Source organism: Mixophyes fleayi, chromosome 2 (genome assembly GCF_038048845.1).
Source record: "Mixophyes fleayi isolate aMixFle1 chromosome 2, aMixFle1.hap1, whole genome shotgun sequence".
Taxonomy (NCBI): domain Eukaryota; kingdom Metazoa; phylum Chordata; class Amphibia; order Anura; family Limnodynastidae; genus Mixophyes; species Mixophyes fleayi.
In genome coordinates, this window is record NC_134403.1 from 15,057,043 (window position 1) to 15,082,438 (window position 25,396).

Consider the following 25,396-nt stretch of genomic DNA (forward strand, 5'->3'; position numbering starts at 1 on the left):
CTAGGAGAAGTGGTGGTATGACATTCCCCGTATACCCCTCACATCCACCAGTGTGTATATATATATATATATATATATATATATATATATATATATATATATAATGGACATGGCTGGACTGTGATAGTGTTACAATGAAGGCAGTGGTAGGAGAAGTGCCGGTATGATATAACGCTGTATTCTGCCCACTACCACCACTATATATATCATCTTTATTTATATATATATATATATATATATATATATATATATATATATATATATATATATATATATATATATATATATATATATATATAACACCATCAATTCCACAGCACTGTTCAAAGAATATTTGTCTCTCACATCAGCCCTTTGCTGCATTGGAGCTTACAGTCTGAATTCCAGAGACAGGCACTAGGTTAAATATTTTTGTCTGCAGCCAATTAACCTACTAATATGTTTTTGGAGTGTGGGAGGAAACTTATGCAAACACAGACAGAACATACAGACTACACACAGACCAGGCCATGGTCAGGAATCAAACTCATGGCCCCTGTGCTGTGAGGTAGAAGTGGAGATAAATACTTCAATGAAAGGGACAAGGATTGGTCAAACAACTTGGGTTTATTGAGAATGCGGTAAGGATAGTTTTGGTAAGCCACGGCGCCACTGACCCCTTCAGCTCAATAGCAATGACAAAATAATGCGTCTGATCAGCATAGAGCACAATAGCATTTAACATATAACATACACCTGGTGAGTATAAGGCAGAATAATGATAACATCTTCAATGCACATTGTCTAATAAGGCACACTGGTAATCACAGCTACTACTTTCACGTTAACAATATCTGACTGGTGATGGTGCAATAACCATCAATAATAACCCATCAAGACTCTTACGGTCACTACCGCGCCCACTAGAGGGCTCCTTCTTATTCAGGTGTTTGAGGTACCGTGCTATTCCCTATGGGTCAGGCGCCCCACTTTTAGCATCTACTGCTGAGTTAACTTGAATTGCAGCGGTACCACTAACACTGAATGTCACACCTTCAATATTAATAAATCAATTCTTAGGTAAATCACATAACATTAACATCCATCTAAAACATTTGGTGCACCAATATTATCCCCGGTAACGTTACCATATTTTCCACTCAGTCCTGGGCTGACCTGTGCACAGGAATTTGGTAGTGTTCCAATGTCCTGCAGAGGTTTCCATCAAGGGTTAAGTATTATAGTATAAAGCAGGGTTGTTGCTCAGTTCAGCCACAAGATGGCGCTGTTCTCTCAACAGTCAATAAATCTCTTATCAGCACACACAGGATATAGCTGAAAGGACAGTCTTAATTGTTCCCTGCAGCCTGTGTAAGGTATGATCTGGGGGAAAAGCTCCCAAGAAGGGAACAGTAGCCTTCCTTGTACAAGAATGCAATGTCAGTTTTGGATAGATTCTCTCATCACTCTTCCCCCTGACACTGGGGTGTGTGCAGTACACTGCAGGCTAGGGTTTTACCTTGAGAGGGTTCAGTAGTTAGTGGAGACTGTCTTTGGCGCCCCACTGCGTGTCCCCAGCTGTTCTCCGTCCGCTTTGCTGGCAATGTCACCAGTTCTGGCAGCAGCTTATCTTCTCTCTGCTCGGCTGCATCTCAGCCCCCCTTTTCCTTCTACCATGCTGCTCTCTCTTTCTCCTCCTTCCTGCACATCCTCTTCCTGTTACTCCCCCAGCCAATCAGGGCCTTCATCCTCATCCTGTCAATCACTTCTGGTTACAAGTCTTCAGGAGCACAATTAACCCCTTGTAGCCCTGCATTTTAACAGCGCTTATGCACTCCTCTGTGCTGTTTAACTGGGCTTTGGGGCACCACATAAGATGCGCCACACTCTAAATAGGAACTTGCACTTCTGCATCTTTTGCTCATGCGCAGTACAAAGATCCATATTTCCTGTCTGACAGACGCCTATGTCAGGCTGTACACAAGCCCCATAATGTGTGCACAACGTCTAACATCTCTGCACAACATAGAGGGAGCAGGGATCACATTTATAACTTCCAGGGACCATAGAGTTCCTTGTTACTAATGATATTCCAGATTCAGTTATGGGCAGTTCATCATTTACATTTATTTTTTAATTAATAAAATATTAATCTGATTATATAGAACAAGATTATTTGTTTTAAATACTTCCATAAATGCATTTTATTTATGGTGTTTTGTATAGTGGTACTAGAAATATATTCTTGTGTTGGGTATATGAGGTTATGTACGTCACATTTTATATACTAGTATATTTCCTCTTTTTATATCTGTTAAACTTCTGTAAATTAAGGGTAAATTGTACAGTTATTTTAATTATCTGCAGACCGGATTAGTGGAAATGTCACATAAGACTATATAAGAGCAAAATAACAGAAATGACTCTTGTTTCATTTGTATATTCTAATAGGATGGAGACTGTAATTCTGATAGGATGGAGGAACAGGTACATTGTTACTAGCGCCAGAATAGATGATTTATAGTATTATACACATGGAATGTGGTGGAGGTTTGGGCCATGGATCTCTGAGACCAATCTGGGGGAAGGGGTAACATAGTAAGAAAGGGCCACGGGGGCCACAAACCTTCCACCCACTCATAGACCTGATGTAGACATGACATGAATGTGATTTCTGTAGTTATATTTTAGGCTTACACCCTCCACCACCTCTGGTTATACTTTCATCACTTATCAGTAACATGAGGTCAGAGCCTATTATGACATCAGAGCAGGTGACATAGTTTCCATGGAGACCATTATGATGGAATGTTCATGAGACTGATATAAGGACCAGAACCTGCTGCAGTCAGTCAATCAGGATGTCAGTTGGGAGGGTGACGCCGAGGATCACTGACACCAGCGAAGAGATCTACAACTCAGGGTTGCTCAAGTAACTTGTTCTTATAACAGTTACTGTGTGGGATCCCCTGCTCTCTTCTATGCAGGATTGTGTGAGCCCTATAGGCAAGATCCAATCACATTGTATCCAATGGATGAGGTAAGTGAGAAGCATTAATTATATCTGTATAGGCTCCCTCCCCTCTTCTGTATAGATGAATCAAATTGTAAGTCCTAGTGGGCAGGATTCATCTCATTAGATTGTGAGCTCCTAGGAGCAGGGCTCCCTCCCCTGTTCTGTATAGATGAATCAAATTGTAAGTCCTAGTGGGCAGGATTCATCTCATTAGATTGTAAGCTCCTAGGAGCAGGGCTCCCTCCCCTTTATTTCTCTACAGAGCTATATATGATCCACGATCAGGCCCATTAGGCAACCTTAGGCAGTTGCCTAGGGCGCCGGGACCTGCAGGGCGCCGCTGACTCGATTTTCTAATCTAGTCAGCGGTTCAGGAGAGAAGGGCAGCGGCGGCGGGGTGCTGCCGCTGTTTTTCCATCTCACACTAGTCACTGACGTCAGTGATCATGTGATAGTCTGTCCGGCGGCGCCTCTGAGTTCTCCCCTCCCCTCTCAGCATGCATCGCGAGGAGCAGCTAGAGGAAGAGAAGGTAAGTAACATTTAATTGATTATTCTTTTATCTGCTGAGCGGGGGGCGGGCGGGGGCAGGCGGGGAGCGACGGCGGCGGCGTTATTTTGCCTAGGGCGCCGTGAACCCTAGCACCGGCGCTGTCCACAATGAATACTGATTTCCATACGTGGAGACAGGAAGGAATTATTTTTCCCTCTTTAAGAAAAATGAAATGTCTCTGGGGGTTTTTCGCCTTCCTCTGGATCTTTAAGAAGAGTAACTCTGAAGCCAGATCACCGAGAGCTCAAACAGGACCGGAACAATGGATATTATTACCAGAAATACTGGTGAATTTCACCTGTATGGACCAACAAACATTTCAACCTTACAAGTTATCTCTGCAGCCCCTTAATGCCCAGAGGGAAGGGCAGTCCTCGCAGCCATGGTTCCCCAGAGGTTTCCTCCACAGGGGGTTTTTCCTCTCCTGAGCGCTGAAGGATGACTCTTCGTGAGTCCAGGGGTATCCGCTATCCTGGTTCTCTTATAGAACAAGTGTGTAAAAGACATAGGACAATGTTTAAACATATGTTCCTATTTTATGCAGAATAACAAATGTATGTTTTAATTTGATAAAACATCAGCAATATTTCAATTGCATTTCTGAATTGTTAAATAAAAAATAATAATTCAAAATAAACTCTGTGTGATTCTTGTTTTTATTAAGCTGCACACACTCAAACACAATGATCAAATCAGGTATAACTAGGTAACTGGTTGGTTATCAATGGAGTTCGGGGAGAATGGGGAGGTGATGACTGTGAGAGGACGGATAGGGCTCCGGCCACACCTCCAGTCCCATCAGGGCCTGTTTTTTGGGAGAGTGACTGGGAGAACTAATAGCTTCCTGCTGGTCTGCATGGTCACCCCCCATAAGCCAAGACTAGGGGGTGCCCATAAGAAGCACACGGGGTCCTGGAGTCCTATTGGAGGCCCATGGATACAGACTGCCAGCTGATATACGGAGGAGGTTTGTTTATAACCAGTCAGTGGTTCAGGAGGACATGAGCCGTCCCCATGTCGCAATACTCTTTGGTGCTATCTCATGTTAGGAATTCTGGGAAAGTGGTTTATTCTGCAAAAACACCAGATGGAAATAAGAATGGAAGGAAGGGTCACAGTTAAGGGTTATTTTACCTGGAAAACCATTAACAAGATAATAATGAAAATCAGAAAGGAAGACTGTAAATAATTGCTGCTATTTGGTGATAATGTCATGCACACAGACATGATCAGAAAGTGTCTCCTTCAGTTACTGTGAGGAGCTCTGCTTCACAACTGTCAGGAGGAGAGGAATGCCGGGGGTAGTAACTGGAAAGACCGGGGTCTATTTATAATTTAGTATATTTAAGGCAAAGTGCTTCAAAATATAGAAAAACCCTTCAGACAGCATAGCCCCATGTATCTTGGATAATAGATCCCATAGCGGTAGTGTAATATAATGTAATGGTGATAGGTGATTTCTCAGCCTCTTGGTCACAGTGAATTTACATTGGTCACACTATGGGTAATCCCACTCCTACAGACATTGGCTAATTAGTAACAGTAATATATATTTATATAAAACGGTGTGTATGACATACATAAAAAATACATACATTAATACGTAAAGATTGTATTGAAACCTTTGTAGTAAAACCATAAAGAACAGCTTAGTCACTAAGCTGTGGCACTCCAGGGGGTAAATGTACCAAGCTGAGAGTTTTCCGGCGGGTTTGAAAAGTGGAGATGTTGCCTATAGCAACCAATCAGATTCTAGCTGTTATTTTGTAGAATGTACTATATAAATGATAGCTAGAATCTGATTGGTTTTTCAAACCCACTGGAAAACTCTCAGCTTGATACATTTACCACCAGGTGTTGTGAAACTACAAGTCCCAGCATAACCTTCCAACAATAAGCTGCTATTTATTGGCAAAGCATTCTGGGGCTTGTAGTTTCACACCTGCAGTGCCACAGGTTAGCCAAACCTGGCTTAGTGTATTGTTAAATAATATGAAATTCCTTATGTGCGGAATGCTTCATCATACATTAAAGAACAAGGTGTTTGACAGCTGGATACCTGGATCCGCCTCCCATAGGTGCAGTCAGTGATCTTTTCACACCTTTATTCCAAGATTCACACAACAAAGCCATACAAGAAGTGATAATTACATCTTAGATCTTCATTACAGGCAACTCAGAAGTTTCTGATGTTTCTCAGATGCATATCGAGATGTTTCTGATTATCAGCTAAGGTTTTATACACTTTATACACTATACGTTGTTGTGCAGAATTGCAAACATCAACAGGGTTACAACATGAGCGGACTGACACTTAGCCATCATACACCTTACACCTTAGTTTCATATATGCCTGTGTAAATGAAAGAAAGAGCCTTCTCTAAACCCAGCAGAGGAAGGATGCTTAGTTAGGATACATGGTGAAGGACAGTTATGGTCGCTTAAGATTTCTACAGTGACTGGTTCACGTTTCTTGTCTCCGGATTCTGCTGCCTCTCCTCGTTCTGACCGTAGTACATCACTAATAGCTGCACAGAAATGCCAGTCTCCAAAGGCTGCATTATTATTGGGGGCTGTGACTGGACTTTTCCATTTTCCTATCAAAATACGGGTTATCGGGTTCTCAGCGTACATGGAGGCTGCTCCTGCGTCACGCATCTGTGCGACTGCGCAAATGCTCTGCGGCCACAGACTGAACCTGGAATGCTCTCCTCAATCTCCCCCCTCCTCTTGAAGCATATGGAAATATATCATTGCACAACACAAAGTCTCAGGTTTGCATTTGGGTTCAATACAAGGCATTATATATATATAATTGTGTTCAGGGTGAACCAGGAACATAGTAAAACAGTAGAGTCCTCTCATTATTGTAAAGCAGTTCTGTAGAGAACAGTCAACTACAATAGTTTGTTGATCAATTGCTTTTAATTTCAATCTTAAATAGACTTTACACAGACTTGTGGCTACTGGTTGTTGTTAATGCATCGCATTGTATATATCTAATAGTCATAGTCAGTATATACAGACTGAGTTAGATACATATCATTGTGAACTAGCTAAATATATTCTTTGAGAAAAACAGTGCTTTTGCTCTCAGACTATTAGCAGCAGAATCCAAAAAGATTTATTTTGTTTAATCTTGAAAGTTTTTCTAGTGACAGTAATCTTGTGCGGGGCAGTGACAAGTGAAATAAATTAGAAAAAAATTGCATGTGAGATTCAGCAGCACACACCCCAAAAAAGGCTAAATATTTTAATCTTTTCTATTTTTCCATCTATTCAATTCTATCTAATTTGCTGTTGCTATATATAAATGGAAATGCTGAGAGACGAAGATGTCCTGCACCCATACTACAATAAGTCAAAGATTAGACACACAATTAATTGTCAGAGTACTCATCGGTGGCCAAGAGCATGGCTTTCAATACCTTGTTTTACTTATATGCTCTGTGCCATAATGCTGCACTTCTGAATCAAACCAGGGGACTCATATATTTATGGGGAGGGAGGGAGGAAAATCATTCCTGCCTGAGACTTGCAGCAGATGTGGTCCCCAAGACCCATGTATATGAATATGGAATGTATATAAATTATATTTATAAGTTCTATTAGTGACGTGTAAGAAATATGTAAAACAGACTGTTCAGATAAACCAATAGTCACCCTTCCCACACATATAATTATGTATAATACTTACATAGATGCAGATTTGGCCAAAACATGTCTTGACAATGCAATTGAAAGTCCACATCTGAGAAATTAACAGGACATATTTTGGAGCTGACATAGAACACATGTATAGATGGAGATATGATGGATGATGATTTATGCTATGTGAGGGAGATAGAGAACCGTAAAGTATGGTTAATTATTTTTAGAATTAAATTGAAGAAAACAAATGCACTGGTGGCAGATCTACAAAATCCTTCATTAGGACAACAGTGGACAACTATGGATAGCGACATTAGTAGACATTTATAGATGATGAGAGGGCACAATGTTACATGGTGCAAGTCCTTGGAGAGAGTCACATCTGTGCCCTAATGCTGCCCCTCTGTATCATACCAGGGGGCTCGTAAATATTTATCTTAAGATTTGTCCAACAGGGACTGCCCAATACATGCAGCAGAGGGGGCCCCCTAGAAGGGGGTGTACACACTCTGACCCAGGGCAACCGGAACGCCTCACACTGCTCCTGTGCCCTGGCTAGGGACAGGCAGCCAGGTTTCGTGGCTGTAATCAAATTATTGCTGCCTCTTGAGCGGACGTGGGGAGGAGCCCTCTTGGCCCCAATTCTCCTATCTCTGTGCTACCGATTCCTGCTCATATGCTTTTACTACATGGAGTTAAGATCTGAGGGCATCCAAGTACCTGTGAGTGCGTGAAGACCTGTCCGATGGTTCTAGTTCCTATGACAGTTACTAGGAAGCCGTAACATTGTAAAGGATTATATCCTGGGACCAGTGGTGTAATAGCCATCTGACCTCCCACTGTTTGGTTTTGCTATCAGTTGTTAGCTGACTCACATTGCTCTCTACACCATCATTTTTATTTAAATAAAAACTGTGACTTTTTGCCAAATTTACATTGCTGTCCCTGTGGTTATTTATTTACTCAATCACAGTAATAGTCTGAACATGTGAAGGAGGTTTGGGTGCAATGAAAGGGAGATAAATACTATTCAGTGAATTATTTTTTTAATTGAATCAGAGAAAACAAATGCAATGATGGCAAAGTTACCAAATCCTCCATTAAGACAGCTCGCTGCAGACTTTGGCCAACATTGGTGAAAATTGGGACTGTTGTGAGGGAAGCATTATAAAATAGACTGGAAATGACTAGAAATGAATGTTAATGGTAATATAGGAGCAAAAAAACCACAACATGACATTATTTTACCTATTTTTGACAATTTTAATCCAGAACCAAAATCTTTGTTCAACAAAATCAAAGCATGAAGTTGGGTTAGAACCGAGACCAGTTTCAAAACCAAACCTCGAGGGTCAGCGCGCGCATGCGCACATCTTTCTTTCTCTCTCTCTTATAAATGAGAGACTGGAATGTGATAGTGTTTCAATGAAGGCAGTAGGAGAAGTGGTGGTATGACCACTGATCTCCGCTCCTTTAGACCAGGGGCGGTCTCAATGACTCTGCCCCACTGGTACATTTACAAAAAAAAAAAAAAAAAAAGATATCTCGGCGACGCTGCGCCCCCCAAGCTCCAGCTCCCTAGGCTGCAGCCTGAACAGCCTATTGGCTGATCAGGCGCTGCTGAAGTGTTTGGTTTGTTTGGGCTCCCACAAAACAAGCAACCAATAGCTTAGCTGCCTTAAACCTAACAGTGCTGTCAATGAACTCTACATTATTAAACCATGTCTGCTCGTGCTGCATTTTTAATCTTCTTCTCCTCTCTGGATACCTCCCTCTCATCCCTGAAGAACTACCAAACTTATGTAGACACAGGAATGGATATTACAACTGGATCTGGAGAAGCATTAGATCTGCTTCAGACAAACTGTGACACGGAACATGTGGGCAGCATGGAATCTGTCACATTGGAATATGCTGCATTGAACAGAGATTTAAACCAATATATAGATGCAGTTTGAGACCGTTCTAAAGTTAAAATGTGAGATCCCGGATTTAAGAGAGCTTGTACACGAGAGATACACTGCGCTCCAGAAGAATAATACAGAGGAGGCCCTGAGGCAGCACGATGAATATGTCCAGTTTAAAGAACATCTAAGAGACCTGAGAAAACAATGGATGTGTCATTGGCCCCTACAGACGAAGCTTTGGAAGATGAAGACGAGGCGATCGCCGTCACCCAGAGTACTCCTGTAACACAGTTGGAGATGGAAAAACAAAGTATGTGGTCACATGTAAGAGAGAGAAGCAATTGAAAGGATGATTGAAAACAAACTTCAGAAGGTGAAATCCGTCAAGTGTCCAAAACTTGGCTGTGATCTCTCTGACATGAGTATAACGGATCTTGTTCCAGACAATCCACTAAAAAGAACCATTGACATTCACAGCAAAAAACAAGGTCATCACTGAGCTTCGAATCGGACCCAAACCCCCCCAAAATTAAAATATAGTTAGGTATCTTTGATGTAAAGTGCAGATTACAAACATTTTGTGCAATACTGATGAAACAGCAGCAAAGTGGAAGGTTTGAGTAATACATATACAGGTCTATTTAGACATCCATGCTTACATTACTTCTGCAAGCAACGTTGTTCTTTGTTAATGAAACTATTGTCTTTATACCGTTAAAAAAAATAAAATAATAATCCTCCACCATTCTTTGGATGTTGATAGTAGGACCAGGTGGAGTGACAGCAGAGGTGCCACGATTTTTGGGCAATTCTTTTCGATCAGACCCGATGTCAAAATGCCCTGCTGAATCATCTGCATCATCCCTGGGTCCATTGGAAAAGTTTTTTCCTAGCAACAGTAGCCTGAGAAACTGAAGGAGGGGAAGCCGATTTCAAGATGTTGATAACTCTTTCGATCCTGGTGAAGCGATTAAAGTACAATTAAATCTACAAGTCCGTCATACTTAGCGTAATTGCTTTGTTTCATGTCCTCCTTCAATTTCTCAAGCTACTTTTACAAAAGTCTAATTAAGGGAATTGTCCTTTTTGTTTCCCAAAAACCGAGTCCATCCGAACTTAGGGGAAGTGAGTACCAAGCCGAGTCGGCTACTTTTGCGCTTTGTCGGATTCCAAAACTAGGCAAAACGTAATTTTGACGTCGTCGGATCTCGCAAGTTGGGAATCAATAAATACCGCTCTCCACGGCGATCTAGCGCCATTTGCGAGAGGGACAAAGAAGGGGTAGATGAACAGTATAGAGCAGTTGGGCAGGCAAAGTGATAGAATTGAAACAGGAGGGTGGTAGCAGTGTTAGAAAAAGCTCCATTGCTACTTGTCATTGTTAAAATCCAAATATAATATACTAGTTCTCCTTGCAGGATTTTTTTCTGAATTTGCATCAAAAAGTGTAGGGTGTTATATACACCCAAAGACAAGAGCTCCATTGCTGAATTTGTCATTGCTGAAATCCTAATATAAAATACTAGTCTTCCTTGCAGGATTTTTTTCTGAATTTGCACTAATAGGTGTAGGGTCTAATATACACCCAAAGAGAAGAGCTCCATTGCTAAGAGTCATTGATGAATAGGAAGACAAGCAGGCCTGTCTTCTGAATTAGCAAGAAAATTCAACTGTGTTATATTGAATAAACAGACACATAGGGGGAGAAGGAGAAGAGGGAGACAGAAAATTAATCATCTTCCTCTTCCTCAGGACTGTCAATGGTGTTATAGTCGCTAAGTAGGCTGTGGATCAGCCTGTGACAGTCCTGGATGGTCATCTTCTCCCTTTTCAAGATGAGGCGATTCCTGGCAAGCCAAATAGCATCCTTAAAGCAGTTCATTAGGCTCCAGGCCTCCTGGATTGTCCCAATGATGTGGGTCCCAGGAAATAATCCATAAAATACTGAATGGTATGAAAGGCAAGTTCTGGGCACACTGTCCTTAAGTTCATGTTCCAAGGCATCCAACAGTGGCTGTGCAGTGGGGCAGTCCCAAAAAATATGCTGTGCTGTTTCCTTTCTGGTGATGCAGAAGGGGCAGTGGACATATCGGCACAGGTTCCGGGAGTGTATGAATGTCCTGAGAGGCAGACCCCCCTGGATAGCCATCCATGCAATGTCTTTGTGTCTAGTAGTCAGCCTCTTAAAGCCACATTCTCCCACACATGTTTTGTTGTTGCAGTTGGGAGCCCTGGAACAGACTCCATAATGTCTTTAGCTCTGATGAGCTTGTGGACAGGTTTTGGCTTCCACAAGTCTGGTTTAAGTCCTTCCAGATGGTGCTCCCTCACAAATTGTCCAACATCCAGGTAAAACAAAGGTGTAGTCCAGTTGTAAGGGAAGGAGCTGTCCCAACCAAGGGTCCTCCAAAGAGGCAGGAGGAAAAAGCGAGACATGGACTTCCCAGCAGAGCAAATGTTCTTTTCAATAAGAGTTCTGCGGATGCAGTTGCAGACAAAGAAGGCGCGCATCATGGTGGGGATATTCAGGATCCCTTTCCCACCTTTGAGGATCTCCTTGTACATGACCGCCCGCTTCATCCTGACCATGTATTACTTCACATACCTCACTTATCCAAGAAACAGGTGGAGCGATCAAATGAACCATAACTGATTTCATGATCCAAGGACAATTCCATCTTGCCCCACTTTTCTTTTCTGCCACTGCTGTGTGTCAATGTGTCCTAGATGTGGTAGTAACTGCCGTGTGTTTGAGTCATTGCTCTGTCGCTTACCATCCAGCCAGGTCCCTGTAGTATTTGTCCAAAAGTATATGAAAATAATATTGTGACCTGTGAGGTGGTCAAGATTGACTGCAAATGACTTGAAATTTGTGTTATTGAGGTTAATCATAATGTAGGATCAAAAAAGGACAAAATTATGTGATTTTAGCATATTTTAGCCATTTTTCTAAAAAAATACAGATGGCTGGGACCTGTAGTTCCAGTAACCAAAATGTTAACACAATCACAACACCCTCATTACAACCACTAACATTTAATAAAAATAATAAACACACAATAAATACAGTAAACATCCTCATTTACACCACATATTTTTATTAAAAATAATAAATCCCCAATATACTCACCAATGAAGTTTTCCTCTGTTGTTAGCAGCTTTCAATCCAAAAATGTCAAGTCACTAATGTCCCAAATAAATTTGTAATTCCCAAAGTCCATGCTTGACAAAGTCCAAGCTTAGCTCATTGCGCTAGGTCTATTTATAGTATTAGGGGATTTTCCCACGGTCGTGGGAAAATCACCTAATACTATAAATAGAAGTACCGCAATGAGCTAAGCTAATTGCGCATTGGAGCTTCTACTTTGTAAAAGCTGTTTGCGGCGGTCCTTCACTTTTTTTTATTTTTACTTCAATCAAGCAAGAAGATTCGGGGATGTTTCAAATATGGCTGAAGAACAGAAGACTGCAATGAACAATGGGCAATGGGCCCCCCCTAGGCAGAAGAACTGAAGAGATTTCAAGCATGAACTTTTGGAAATTACAAATTTATTTTGGACTTTGTCAAGCATGGACTTTGGGAATTATACTAAAAGTACCACTATCCGCAAGTAACAAGACTGCTCTGTGTTGATTTACGCACAGTACCACTGTCTGCAAATAAGAAGACTGCTTTATTGATTCCATGCACAGTACCACTGTCTGCAAGTAACAAGACTCCTCTATTGATTCACGCACAGTACCACTGTCTGCAAGTAACAAGACTGCTCTATTGATTCCATGCACAGTACCACTCTCTGCAAGTAACAAGACTGCTCTATTGATTCACGCACAGTACCACTGTCTGCAAGTAACAAGACTGCTCTATTGATTCCATACACAGTACCACTGTCTGCAAGTAACAAGACTGCTAGATTGGTTCGCGCACAGTACCACTATCTGCAAGTAACAAGGCTGCTAGATTGATTCGCGCACAGTACCACTATCTGCAAGGAGCAAGGCTGCTAGATATATTTAATGCACAGTATCACTGACTATGCAAATACAAAGATGTGCAAAGATCAATACCTACACACAGGCCCGGCGCTCCTATTAGGCAACCTTAGGCAGTTGCCTAGGGCGCCGGGACCTGCAGGGCGCCGCTAGATTTTCTAATCTAGTTAGCTGTTCTAAGAAGAGGACGGCGGCGGCCATTACAAAATAGCAGCAGACGCCCCTCCGCCGCTGCACTTCTGTCCCAAACAGCTGTCAGCGGTTTGGGACAAAAGTGCAGCGGCGGAGGGGCGCCTGCTGCTGTTTTGTAATGGCCACCGCCGTCCTCTTCTTTATCCGATCTGATGCGCCCTCACATACCTCTCCCGGAGTTAAACATCTGAATTATGAAGTTAAACCAGGAAGTGCAGAGGGATCTGGGTAATGAAGTTTTCTGGTTTCCTCTTCTCCTTTGAAATTTTGCCTAGGGCGCCGATAACCCTAGCACCGGCCCTGCCTACACATCACATGGACACACACGAGGATCCTACGCAACCTTGCGGCTAATTTCATGGTGCTCTTGAATAAAATCAATATATTTTTATGCAATGAACAAAACTTCATTCAATTGAACTAATAGAAAAACACGTCATAAGCCATCAGTATTTTATTTATTCAGTGAAACTACAAAAATATCACAGTATCTCTACAGCCCAGGGATGCTGTGTCTCCCCTGCTGTTGGGGAACTACAAGTTCCAGCAGTATAATGTGGATGCACACAGGGCCATCTTAACAACATTATGGGCCCCCGGGCAAAGCAGTGCACCGGGGCCCCTAGCTATAGATATAGATATATAGATGTATACAGATATAGATATAGATATATAGAGATAGTGATAGATAAATGTACTTGCTCAGTGAACCTTGTAGGTTTTTTTTGCAAGTTTTTTTCTTTTGCAGGATTATTTATTCTCATTAAGAGCCCTGCCTATGGGGCCCCCTTGCCCGTGGGGCCCCCGGGCAGCTGCCCATCGTGCCCAATGGAAAAGATGGCCCTGGATGCACAGCTTCTGTAGTGACTGTGTGATCCTTATTCAGTGGGGTAGAGTGCTGCGTTTACTCACAATATTACTGTAGTGTCTTTATTTGCTGAAATATACAGAGGAATATCTTATATATCTAATGTCAATGTACAATGTGATACATAATGACAGTTCCAGGAAGTATTGATCTTGTCCTCTGACACCGGGAGAGCCCGGACCTCCAACAGCATCAATGTGCTACGTGTACCAGCTGGACTGAGGGAGGGGCTCTCAGAACATTATATTAGAGAGGGGTGGGCTGCGTGGTTAGGGAGGGGTTTCAGAGATGAGATATAGGATGTACTGTAGAATACAATGAGTTGGCTTGTAATGTAGAGTTAAGACCATATTCTACCAGCAGATGGCGCTATAATGACACTATACATTGGTCTAACATTCTGTATTCATTCCCTCTATGCCACATTCACCCTCTGACCACACAGCCCGCTCGGTGCCCATCGTACACTGACTTTGAGCTGCGTCACTGAACGGTATAACTGGAGGTGATCGCAAGAAAATGCAAAAAAAACATTTACTTTTGGTCAACAGCAATTCTAGCGTTCTATGTGTATTTCTTCATACAGGATTATTATACCTGTTTGGCATCTGGCCTGAGCTCCGTGTATCGCTTCAAAAGTATACATTTGCACATCACTCTGTTTGTCGCTTTGGGGTCTATTCATAAAGCAGGGAATTCTTTCACCTCTTCGTCTCATAACACCACCTTCAGATGTTTACAGCGATCCCCATAGACCATATTTGCCAACTTTTCCTCGTTGGCTTCAGGGAGATCCTGGGGGAGGTGGGCGTGTGGGGCGGGGCTTGACAAATCACTTAATTTTGGCCCCGCCCCTAAACAAATATTACAATTTTGGCCAATTACAGCAGGTTGCGGGCCTAAGATTTGCGTCAATCAGCCCCGCCCCCTGCCACTTATCTATTGAAGGGGGGAGAACCGGGAGGTTGCCCTGCTCTCCCGGGAGGTCTCCCAGAAATACGGGAGTCTACCGGACATTCCGGGAGAGTAGGTGACTATGCGTTAAAGAAAAGCAGCTAGTGATTCTTTAGAGACTGAAGTGTCTTTTACATTTCTGTCTCCATTACTGAAGTCATGTTGTCTTACCTGACTGTCTTTGATTAAATCTTGGTCTCCATGAAAATGGCCACCTCCATAGGCATCAATACATGGACATAGGACACAATTTCTGAACTGTGTCATCATGCCACAGATGGCGAAGCCAACCACGTCCTGTACTGGGTCAGCATCAGGGAGAATGCCAGACTCTTCAGGGAGTGAGGGATATCACCCCTATTTCACGGAGTCTCCCTGACATTCAGGGAGAGTTGGCAAGTATGCCATAGACCTCTACGGAGACGGTGAATCAATCACTAACAAGGTAACGCCTCCCCAGGATGGCGTCACTTACCTTGTTTAATGGTGTGTGGTCCCGCTGGAGAGGATCCTCTTCGCTGGCTGCCTGCTCCTCCTCTCCTTAGGCCAAAGTCGATGTTACTGCGCATGCGCAACCAAACATCGGCAGTGAGTCAACTTGTTCTTCAATGGCGGCAGTCCACTTCACAAAGAAAGCAGAGTTTGGCTGCAGGGCGGGATCTTCACCAAATCGCACGGCGGATTTTTGAATAGCAGCGGTACATCTTTCTGCATCGCTGCGATCAGTAGCGATAGAGACCCTTACATACCGCTGATGATAAATAGACCCCTAAGTGTGAAGCTGGAATCAGAGCATTGCAGTGTTGAAAGCTCAACTATAAGGACTACATTAGTCCGTCTTCTATACCACACTTGTTCTACGTTTAGTGGCCCATATTGCATGGAAAGTTGTTTTTTATACGATATCATTATCACCGTTTATTTATATAGTGCCACTGATTCCGCAGCGCTGAACAGAGAACTCACATCAGTCCCTGCCCCATTGGAGCTTACAATCTAAATTCCCTAACATACACACAGACAGACAGAGAGGGAGACAGACAGGGAGAGACTAGGGTCAATTTTGATAGCAGCCAATTAACCTACCAGTATGTTTTTGGAGTGTGGGAGGAAACCGGAGCACCCAGAGGAAACTCACACAAACACAGGGAGAACATGCAAACGCCACAAAGATAAGGCCATGGTCGGGAATTGAACTCACTGTATGTGTAATCCGCAAATGCTAATAAAAAATATGCAACATGCGTTATATAAAAGAGGTAATGTCTACGTGAAGTTTCCACAAGTCTTTTACAGCTGAATATATAGATCATCTGATCTATCATCATCATCATCATCATCATTTATTTATATAGCGCCACTAATTCCGCAGCGCTGTACAGAGAACTCATTCACATCAGTCCCTGCCCCATTGGAGCTTACAGTCTAAATTCCCTACTATAGACACACACTCACACACAGAGACAGACAGACAGAGAGGGAGAGACTAGGGTCAATTTTTTGATTGCAGCCAATTACCATACTAGTATGTTTTTGGAGTGTGGGAGGAAACCGGAGCACCTGGAGGAAACCCACGCAAACACAGGGAGAACATACAAACTCCACACAGATAAGGCCATGGTCGGGAATCGAACTCATGACCCCAGTGCTGTGAGGCAAACGTGCTAACCACTAGGCCACTGTGCTGCCCCACACTGAAGCCTCTGTAAGCCTGAAATGGTTAATTACAGTTCATAGTAGCAAGGTATCTCGAATTTCTACCTATATATTTCTGATTGATATAAGCTGACTTTCCATATTTAATCGGCTTGTATTTCAACTGTGGTTATAGCCATTTAACTAACATAAAGACATTTTGGTGTCTGCTCCCTATTCCCTGTTATAAGGGGGAACAAGCTTGTACCATTTACATGACATACCACTCATATTATAGGACAGATTTAAGGGTCCGTAGCCAAGTTAAAGTTGCCTGCTGGTGACTTTTACCCGCGCTTGCAATATACACCATGAATACAGAACAAATCACATTTAATTATGTTTGCCATCATAATACCACTGTTATTGCCAGTAAATGCAGGCCTTTTTTGGTATTTAAATATTGAATTACAGAGGGTTATGCCCCATCCGTAAATATAGCCTATTAAACTGGATATAGTAGCCCCAATTTTGCACGCAGAACTAAAAAATTACAGGAATCAGTGAGAAATATTTTTATGGGCCCCAATTCCTCCAAATCTCCCAACTCCCCAGTTCTCTGATGAGTCCAGCAACTTGGTACATTAAATATTGGATATACATTTTGGGCTTATGGTAAAGACAACTGGGAGTACGGGAGAGTTGGCATTCATGAAATTCGTATGATATATGATTGCAATGTACAAAATTCAGATACATTCTGCTTAATATCAACTACAGGTATGAAGAATGCAGCTGAAGTAAGTTCAATACAACCATATAGCCTGTCTATTTCATGCATCTGCTATATATATGTATGATCGGATAAATCAATGTTATAAATTATAGCCATGTCAGTATGTCTGATTGTCTCACTGACTGTTTAAAAAACAAGTTATTCTAGCTGCAGTACCTCTCACAGCCTGAACTTGAGGTGGCGCTGTTGTCGAAATTATTCTTGCAAACACCATAAATTATAGGGATGCTAACACTGGGAGTATCCTCATTTCTGTTTAAAAACCACAATAGCATTGTAATCTAAAAAGGGCTCTGAGATTTAATTTTATTCTAACCTACCTCGTGTACAACTTTCCTGTGGTTTAGGCTTACAGATTGACGGCAGCATGGTGGCTCAGTGGTTAGCACTTCTACCTCACAGCACTGGGGTCATGAGTTTAATTCCCGACCATGTCCTTATCTGTGTGGAGTTTGTATGTTCTCCTCGTGTTTGCATGGGTTTCCTCCAGGTGCTCCGGTTTCCTCCCACACGCCAAAAACATACTAGTAGGTTAATTGGCTGCTAACAAATTGACCCTAGTCTGTGTCTCTGTGTGTGTGTGTATTAGGGAATTTAGACTGTAAGCCCCAATGGGGCAGGGACTGATGTGAATGAGTTCTCTGTACAGCGCTGCGGAATTAGTGGCGCTATATAAATAAATGGTAATAATAATAGATCTCTACCAATCAAATGCTACAACTTTTCCCACGCACTGGAAATGTCTGTTTGCCAATTAATTTACATTATATAGAGAGTTCTGTGGTAAATATTAATATCTTATTGTGTTATTGGGCTTTAATCGCCTTATAGTATCTCAAATTAATCCAAGCATTTTAACATTCCATAGAAATCATATATGAAACTGGTGAAGTATGAATTAAAAAACAACGGCGTGTGATATTTTGTATCTTGATTCTGACAGGAGTTATTTCTAGGAAGTGTGAGCTGTTATAACTTAGAGGTATTAGATTGTGGTGTAAGATTAAATCTGCAAATAAAACAGTGTTGCAAGTAAGTATAATTAGGAGTTAACTGTTTCTATACAGATTTATTTACAGAAACTACATGTGATCAGGGTATTAATGATCAAGGTAAATCCCTCACAATCTCTATCTGCCAAGATGTCGTTGGAACATAGTGCTGTCTGACCTCTAGAGATGTTAGTAAACTTTAGTCTTTTGGGAGTACATAAAGACATGTCCTACAACACAAGTTTATTAATGGTAGTAGTTTATGTCACCAGATTCTGTTCCAAAATAAAAAAAGAATTGTACTTGCAAGAAGCAAAATCTTATTCATCGATTTACAGTAACAATACACTTTAATCATCCACCCTCCCAAGACTTTGCCCTTTTTAAACAGCAGACAGTTTTTTCAACAAGTTTAATGCAAAATTTAAACACATACATTCATCTTTCAAGCAGCTTGTAAGTTTTACAAAATAAAGATTTTGTGAATCCACATGGTGAAAGTAATTCAAAATCCCCAATTTTTTTTTTACATTTTTTCTTTTTAAAAATACAAATGGTGTCCCCCCCAACAAACACGCATCCTCAGAAATTCCAACAGCACCACACTTGGTGCCAGGAGTGATTGCATAGTTTCCCTGAAATAGGGTAGAGAAGAGCCGGCTTACTGTATCTGAAAGGACATCCAAAGCAATTATGGAGGGTGCTGTTACCATGTTTATCATTTGTTTGACCAGTGGTGGGAAGAAGAAGCACATGACTATAGCTGACTCTCAGTAACAAGTCCTCCACGCTACTTGGAGGCCAGGAGTTAATAGATTTTGCAGGACTCTCCACATTTGCCATTGAAACTTCATGTCTTGGAATCACTTTTAGCTAGGCTGTGAGAACTTAGCACCATGATACGAGAGTCTGCAACTTCCCATATGACTGTACACAGTGGTAAACTTACTCAATCTCACCCTTTGCTGCAATACAAATACTTATTACACTTTGTACTTGGTCAAACTAAAGGTCCTGTAGGAAAACCTTCTGGAGACCAGTCTTTGCTTTGGTGGAATGTAAACAGGTTAAGGTTGGAGATGCCAACATGTCCTTTCATTGAAAAACAGAATGATTTAAAACTACCCACCTAATCTACCCCTGGAACTAGCATATATTATAATTCATCACGCATTTTATCACCCTTTGGTCTCACTAATCTGCCGATGAAGAGTATGGAGTCTGTCTTGTTGTCCTTGATAAGGAAGACGAAGGGGTGGTCGACATAGAAGAGTTTAGGGGTCCTCAGCTCTTCTCTAACGTAGATGTCAGCATCAAATGGATTTCCATCAGTGTCCCACTCTAGGGCAGCTGCATGGAAGAGATTGGCGAGGTAGAGGTCCTTCTTGCCTGAGATTTTGGAAAGGTCAGCCTTTGTTTTGTCAATGGCTTCCGTCAGACCGAGCTCTCCTAAATGTTTCTGTAATGAAAGAATTGGAACGACCTGTGAAAACCCAATCATAAGACTATAACACAACTAAAGATTTCATCTTAGACTGAGTAATGCATTGTTTCTTCAGACTCGTTGTTTCCGTTCACTTTGGCCAGATCCCCGTAACTATCCAAAGACCAGTGTGGATTTGCGGAATCCTTTTTATTCGGTATAGTATAGACATATTGTAGCTCAGCAGATGTCCTCATCTTATTAGTATGCAATTCTCATCCTAAATACAACATTATCACACCGTGGGTATGTATGACACTAGTGGGTTCTGTTCAATGGTTGCATTGAACTTGAAATTTTAATGGTTGAATCCTATGGTGGAGTTAATGGATGAGTTGAATAGTTAAGGTGAACTTGGGTTGTTAGTGGTTGCGTCAAATGATGGAGTGGAATAAGGTGAATGTGTGGAATGGTGAAGCTGGATGGTTGAGTCGAATATGTGGAATGGTGAAGTTGGGTGGTTGAGATGAATTTGTGGAATGGCAAAAGGCTTACCTGAAGGTCATGGCTGACTTCCATGCTAATTTTGGGCAGGGACACAGCCACGGCTTTCTTCTGCATTTTACCGATCCAGGTCTTGACCTGCTCTCTGGTGAGGAGTTTCTCCACCCTCTCCAGAGGCTCCACGTGATAGGGCATGATAATGATCATGTTGGACAACTTGTGAGCAAGGGGCATCTCCAGAATCTGAAGACTGTTGACCTCATCCTCAATATAATTGTACAGACCTAAAACAAACATCATAGAGTTGCATTACACAATTCTCACACAATATATCATATACATTCAACTGCTATTTAGAAAACCACATGACCACTGTTTATATATTCAATCTGTTATCTGGGATAACACAAACAAGTGATAAGCATCCTAGTTGACGCTCTAGCTATCATATCTCAGAGCATTTATCTGCTTATTGACAAATCGAAATAAAATTAGTCATAAGATGATGTGACTTCTTAAAACGAATTAACTTTAACCCTCTGTTTGTGTACCTGTGCGGTGCATCATGGGAATAGCCACCGTAAAGGAGCGAGTCACCATGAAGCCACGGTTGTCAACCATCTTGTGGTGGAACTTTTCATCCCAATGAGCTGCAAAGTAACAAACAAACATTAATTGTAACACAAGCTGTATATCACATAAATGAAAATCACATGTCTGAACCACTTACGTTTGAAGAACATGGCGTTGACAATAAGGGCTCCATCAGTCTTTTCGACATCGCTGGTCACCTCGGGAAGTTTGCCGTCGGTGGTCTGTGCAGCCCACTCATTGATGGACTTAAGGGCGCTTCTCTTGTCTCTGAAGTTGATCTTGGAGTGATCGTAGTTGTAGTGTTTCTTGCTGCTCTTCACAAAGTCATCGGAGAAGGTGATGGAGCTGGGCCCGTAGAGCCGGTTACCAAGCTTCCAGGTGACGTTACGGGCAGTGGTGTTGCTGATTTCATTGAGGAGCTCGGAGAGACCGGCATGGACATGGTCATCACTCAGCTTGTCAACGCTCAGGACTGCCTTGGCCTGAGCAGCGGTGTTGGATTTACCGGCAAGGTTGACCAGACCAATAGACGATGCCACCACCACCGGTGAGAGCAGGATGTTCTCGATATTCTTGTCCTTGGCCATGGTGTGGTAGAGGTTGAATGCCAGACCTGCACTTCTGTCCGCCAGTGTGTTGGCCTGCTCGCTGATCTTCTTCTCCACGGGAGCATCCGCGACGGCTTTTGTCTTCGTTGCCTTCTTATCTACCGCTCCATCCACAGCAATCAGGAGGCCAATAGCCAAGAACTTAACCATCCACATGGTGACTTGAATTGTATGAAGCGACAGTGCAATCCTAAAAGAGAAGAAGGAGAACAGTCAATAAGTGTTTTTATTTTCTCTAAAATAATTATAATAATCAGTCAATAAAACTTTGCATTTTGGAAATAAAGTTCTTCGAAGTTTTCGAAAATGTGTTTTAAATATGTTTGTTGCTTTTTTTTACTTTTCAGCTTTTTTTTTTGCTTTTATTTCTCAGATTCAAATGATAAATATACAAATAAAATATAAAACAAATATAACGGACAGGTACTAATACTTATGCCTTTACATTTTCAGTGATTTGACAGTTTACAAAACCCTGAAACAAAATACCTTTCGGATTCCCTTGTCCCTTGTACAACGAAGCTGACTTAATGGCACTTATGCTCATAAAAATGTATTTTTGGGTGCAAATGCGACTGCTCTGACTGGCTAAAATGTTATTATGTCACTTAACCCCTCCCATGGCCCCTCCCTTCAGCCCAGCCCATTTGTTTCACTGCCAGGGGGAGGAGCTAATATAGCTTTGTTTTATAAAGTAGTTTTGTACTATAATTCGGCAAAGCCAGATAATAGAACATTTTCTACAAAGAAACAGTCCAGATACAATAAACAAAAGAGCTCCCAAATATTTTACTCCATTGTGCTAATTAAGGCTGAATTTATAATTACAAGTCAGTAAAGAAAAATAAATCTAGATCCTTGCATTGAATTTCAGCTGCCCCACCCACACTAGAAAAATACATTTGTTCTGTAGCCTGGAGCTACTGTTTTGCAGGAGCACAAATGAATCACTAATCTGGGCTCCACCTATTCATTTTTTCCACTATTCACCAAAGCAGAATCCTGCAAACTAACTTCTTCACATTAATCATTTGTTTGTTCTAATGCAAATATATATAATCCAGTATTTCTCTGGGGGCACAGCCAGTATTAATACATTGTAATGTGGATTTAAGATACCTTTAAAGAGATTCATAGTGAGTTCAAGATTTGCAATTTTCATTCTGAAAGAAACAGACACATGAAGCATATTCCCAAAGGGATACAATGTAACAGGCACCCTTGTAAATGGTTAGATTAATGTATTTGTATGGTGATGCCTCTGATTCCCAGTGACTCTGGATTAGGGGGGCGGAGGGGGGTAGTGTTGATGTGGCATGTGCTGTAATGCATTCATGCCTAAACTTCACCCATCAATAGCTGCAGGGTAACCCCACCCAGCAGACACTGTAACAATGCACTGAGTGTAACAATAGCAGGAGGTATTTGTATCATAGGAAAAGGAAGTGTGTTATTGGGTGCAATCTGTAACAATAGGCAGACACAACATACAACAAAACAGACAACTTCTGGATAATGCTGTTAACCCTTTGGCTTCTCCAGATTACTTTGAACTTTTAGAAATAGTAGATCATGCTATAGAACATAGATAGGACTACAAGTCGCAGCATGCCGTGACAGGCAAGCTCTTAATGCTAGTTGGGCACGATGGGCACGACGCAGTAACAATTCTAAGGTTAATGTAACAAACTTAATATCCTGCACAGCGCAGCAACAATACTGACTAGCTGCCACGCAGTCATATACAGAAAATGTCATTTAGATACATATGTCAGCCTGCTGAGAGGAGCATCATTGTAGCGCAGATATATAATCTATATTCTATATGCAATACTTCTATATACATGCACTGATTACATACTCAGCATTTCATCTACTTGTTTGCTTTTGTTGATAGTGGATGCGTCAGACACATAAATGTAATATTCTCAGGCACAAATTACTCTACATAAATAGCGGTTACCATACAAAGCCCACTCAGTAAGAATTAATAATGAAAACTGCAGCAAATATACAGAGTAGAGGAATTGTACTGAGCATTGGTCAGTTTAAAACAGGGACAGAGCCAAACATTTTGCAGGGACGATTCTTTAAAACCTGGGAGAGTCCCAGGAAAATAGGGACAATTGGCAGCTATGTTGCATAGCTGAGTTATTAGATTGCAGAGAGCACTGTGGCTGATGAAGCAGTTTTTACACATGACAAGAGGTCAGCAATGTGCTAGTTTGTAGAATTATATCTGCGTTCTGCAAAATCTCCTGTACTATGAGCACCGTCCACAGAACAGCTTCACCATCCACAGCCCAGGACAGGACAGGAGGATTCTGGGTAGCTGGACATACCTGTGACAAGGTGAAGGAGCCTTCAAGGATACAGCGGTCTGTCCCAAGCTCGCTCTTCTTCTGTGTCTGTGTGTCTGTGCTCCAAGAACCCTACAGCTCCACCCTTTATACCCAGCAGAAGAAAGTTCTGGAAGTTTGGAAAAGTTTATTTAAATGAGGGAGATGATGTCCCCCCTTCAGAATCTGACGTTGGCAGCCCTCCTCCTCCTCTCTCTCCCAGCCCCTCAGCTGCCTGAGACAGCCCTTCAAATTCCTCTCCCTCCCCCTGCAACCCATCGGTGGCCACTTATTACAGGACTAATTCTCTGCAGGCACTGAGGGCCGCTGCCCAAACTTGCTAATTACTGCCCTAATGCAGGCATAGTGTCCAGGGTACAGATTCTAAAGTAGTCTCTGGATTTTGGCCAAATGCACAATGAAATAATCCTTTTTTTCTGCACGTTAGGTGTAATTCTGCTGTGATTTCCCTGGGAAAATAAATGCATTCTAATTAAATTCAGTAAGCATGGCATGATAGAAACTATTCTATATATGAAGGGTTATAACAAGGTACAGGAGGTAAACATTCTACAAAGGAAGAGAAGTATTAGAACACGAGGACATGTACTGACACTGGGGGGAAGTAGGTTCAGGGGAAATGTGAGGAAAACTACTTCACAGAAAGGGTAGTGGATAAGTGGAGTAACCTCCCATCAGAGGTGGTAGAGGATAATACAGTAGAGCAATTTAAACATGCTTGGGATAGACATAAGAATATCCTTATGAAGAACTAAGGATTAAATAGAGTTTGAGGTTACCACAGTTTTAAAAATGGGCAGACTAGATGGGCCAATGGGTTCTTATCTGCCGTCACATTCTATGTTTCTATGATGGGCATTGTCAGGGTAAGGTTGGCACATTTCAGCCGGGAGGTCAAGACTCGACTCAACCAGCTTATTTTAAAGGTAAAAAATAGAGATGAGCGGGCTCGGATTCCGCTAATCCGAACCCACCCGAACAGTGCAGATCCGAATGGGATCCGAGCACTGTTCGGATATTTCCGGCGGGCAAAAAATTGAAAATGAGGCTCTGTCGTCCAAGTCTCGCGAGGGGTGGGAGGGAGGGCCCAGAACAATTCCATCTTGTACCTCTTTTTTTGGCATTATGTGCTCAAGCTACCTCGGTGTAACCTTTTGGCCTAAAAACAATATTGTGAGGTGTTCAGAATAGACTGGAAATTAGTGGAAATGATTGTTATTGAATGTTATTGAGGTTAATAATAGCGTAGGAGTGAAAAAAACCCCCACAAAACTGGTCTTTAGCACTTTTTATGTTTTTTTCAAAATAAATCCGAATCCAAAACCTTAAATCCGAACCAAAACCTTTCGTCAGGTGTTTTGCGAAACAAATCC

General features: G+C 41.9%; 2 protein-coding genes across 3 annotated transcripts in view; one reads left to right on the forward strand and one right to left on the reverse strand.

Moving 5' to 3' along the window:
• Nucleotides 1–25,396, forward strand: part of RPS3 (ribosomal protein S3) — a 127,641-nt gene that overhangs the window by 15,345 nt on the left and 86,900 nt on the right. The gene's annotated exons all lie outside the window — the stretch shown is intronic.
• Nucleotides 18,787–24,138, reverse strand: SERPINH1 (serpin family H member 1). 2 transcript variants are annotated; one of them, XM_075198540.1, is made up of 6 exons: nt 24,006–24,138; nt 22,783–22,826; nt 21,192–21,853; nt 21,013–21,111; nt 20,513–20,745; nt 18,787–19,993 (listed from the first exon to the last, which is right to left on the reverse strand). In XM_075198540.1, the coding sequence occupies exons 3-6, from the start codon at nt 21,817–21,819 to the stop codon at nt 19,691–19,693; spliced, it is 1,263 nt and encodes a 420-aa protein (XP_075054641.1). In that variant the 5' UTR covers nt 21,820–21,853; nt 22,783–22,826; nt 24,006–24,138; the 3' UTR covers nt 18,787–19,690. The 2 variants fall into 2 exon arrangements, with proteins under 2 accessions (XP_075054641.1, XP_075054642.1); XM_075198541.1 differs by lacking the exon at nt 22,783–22,826 and having other exon boundaries at nt 18,788–19,993; nt 24,006–24,128.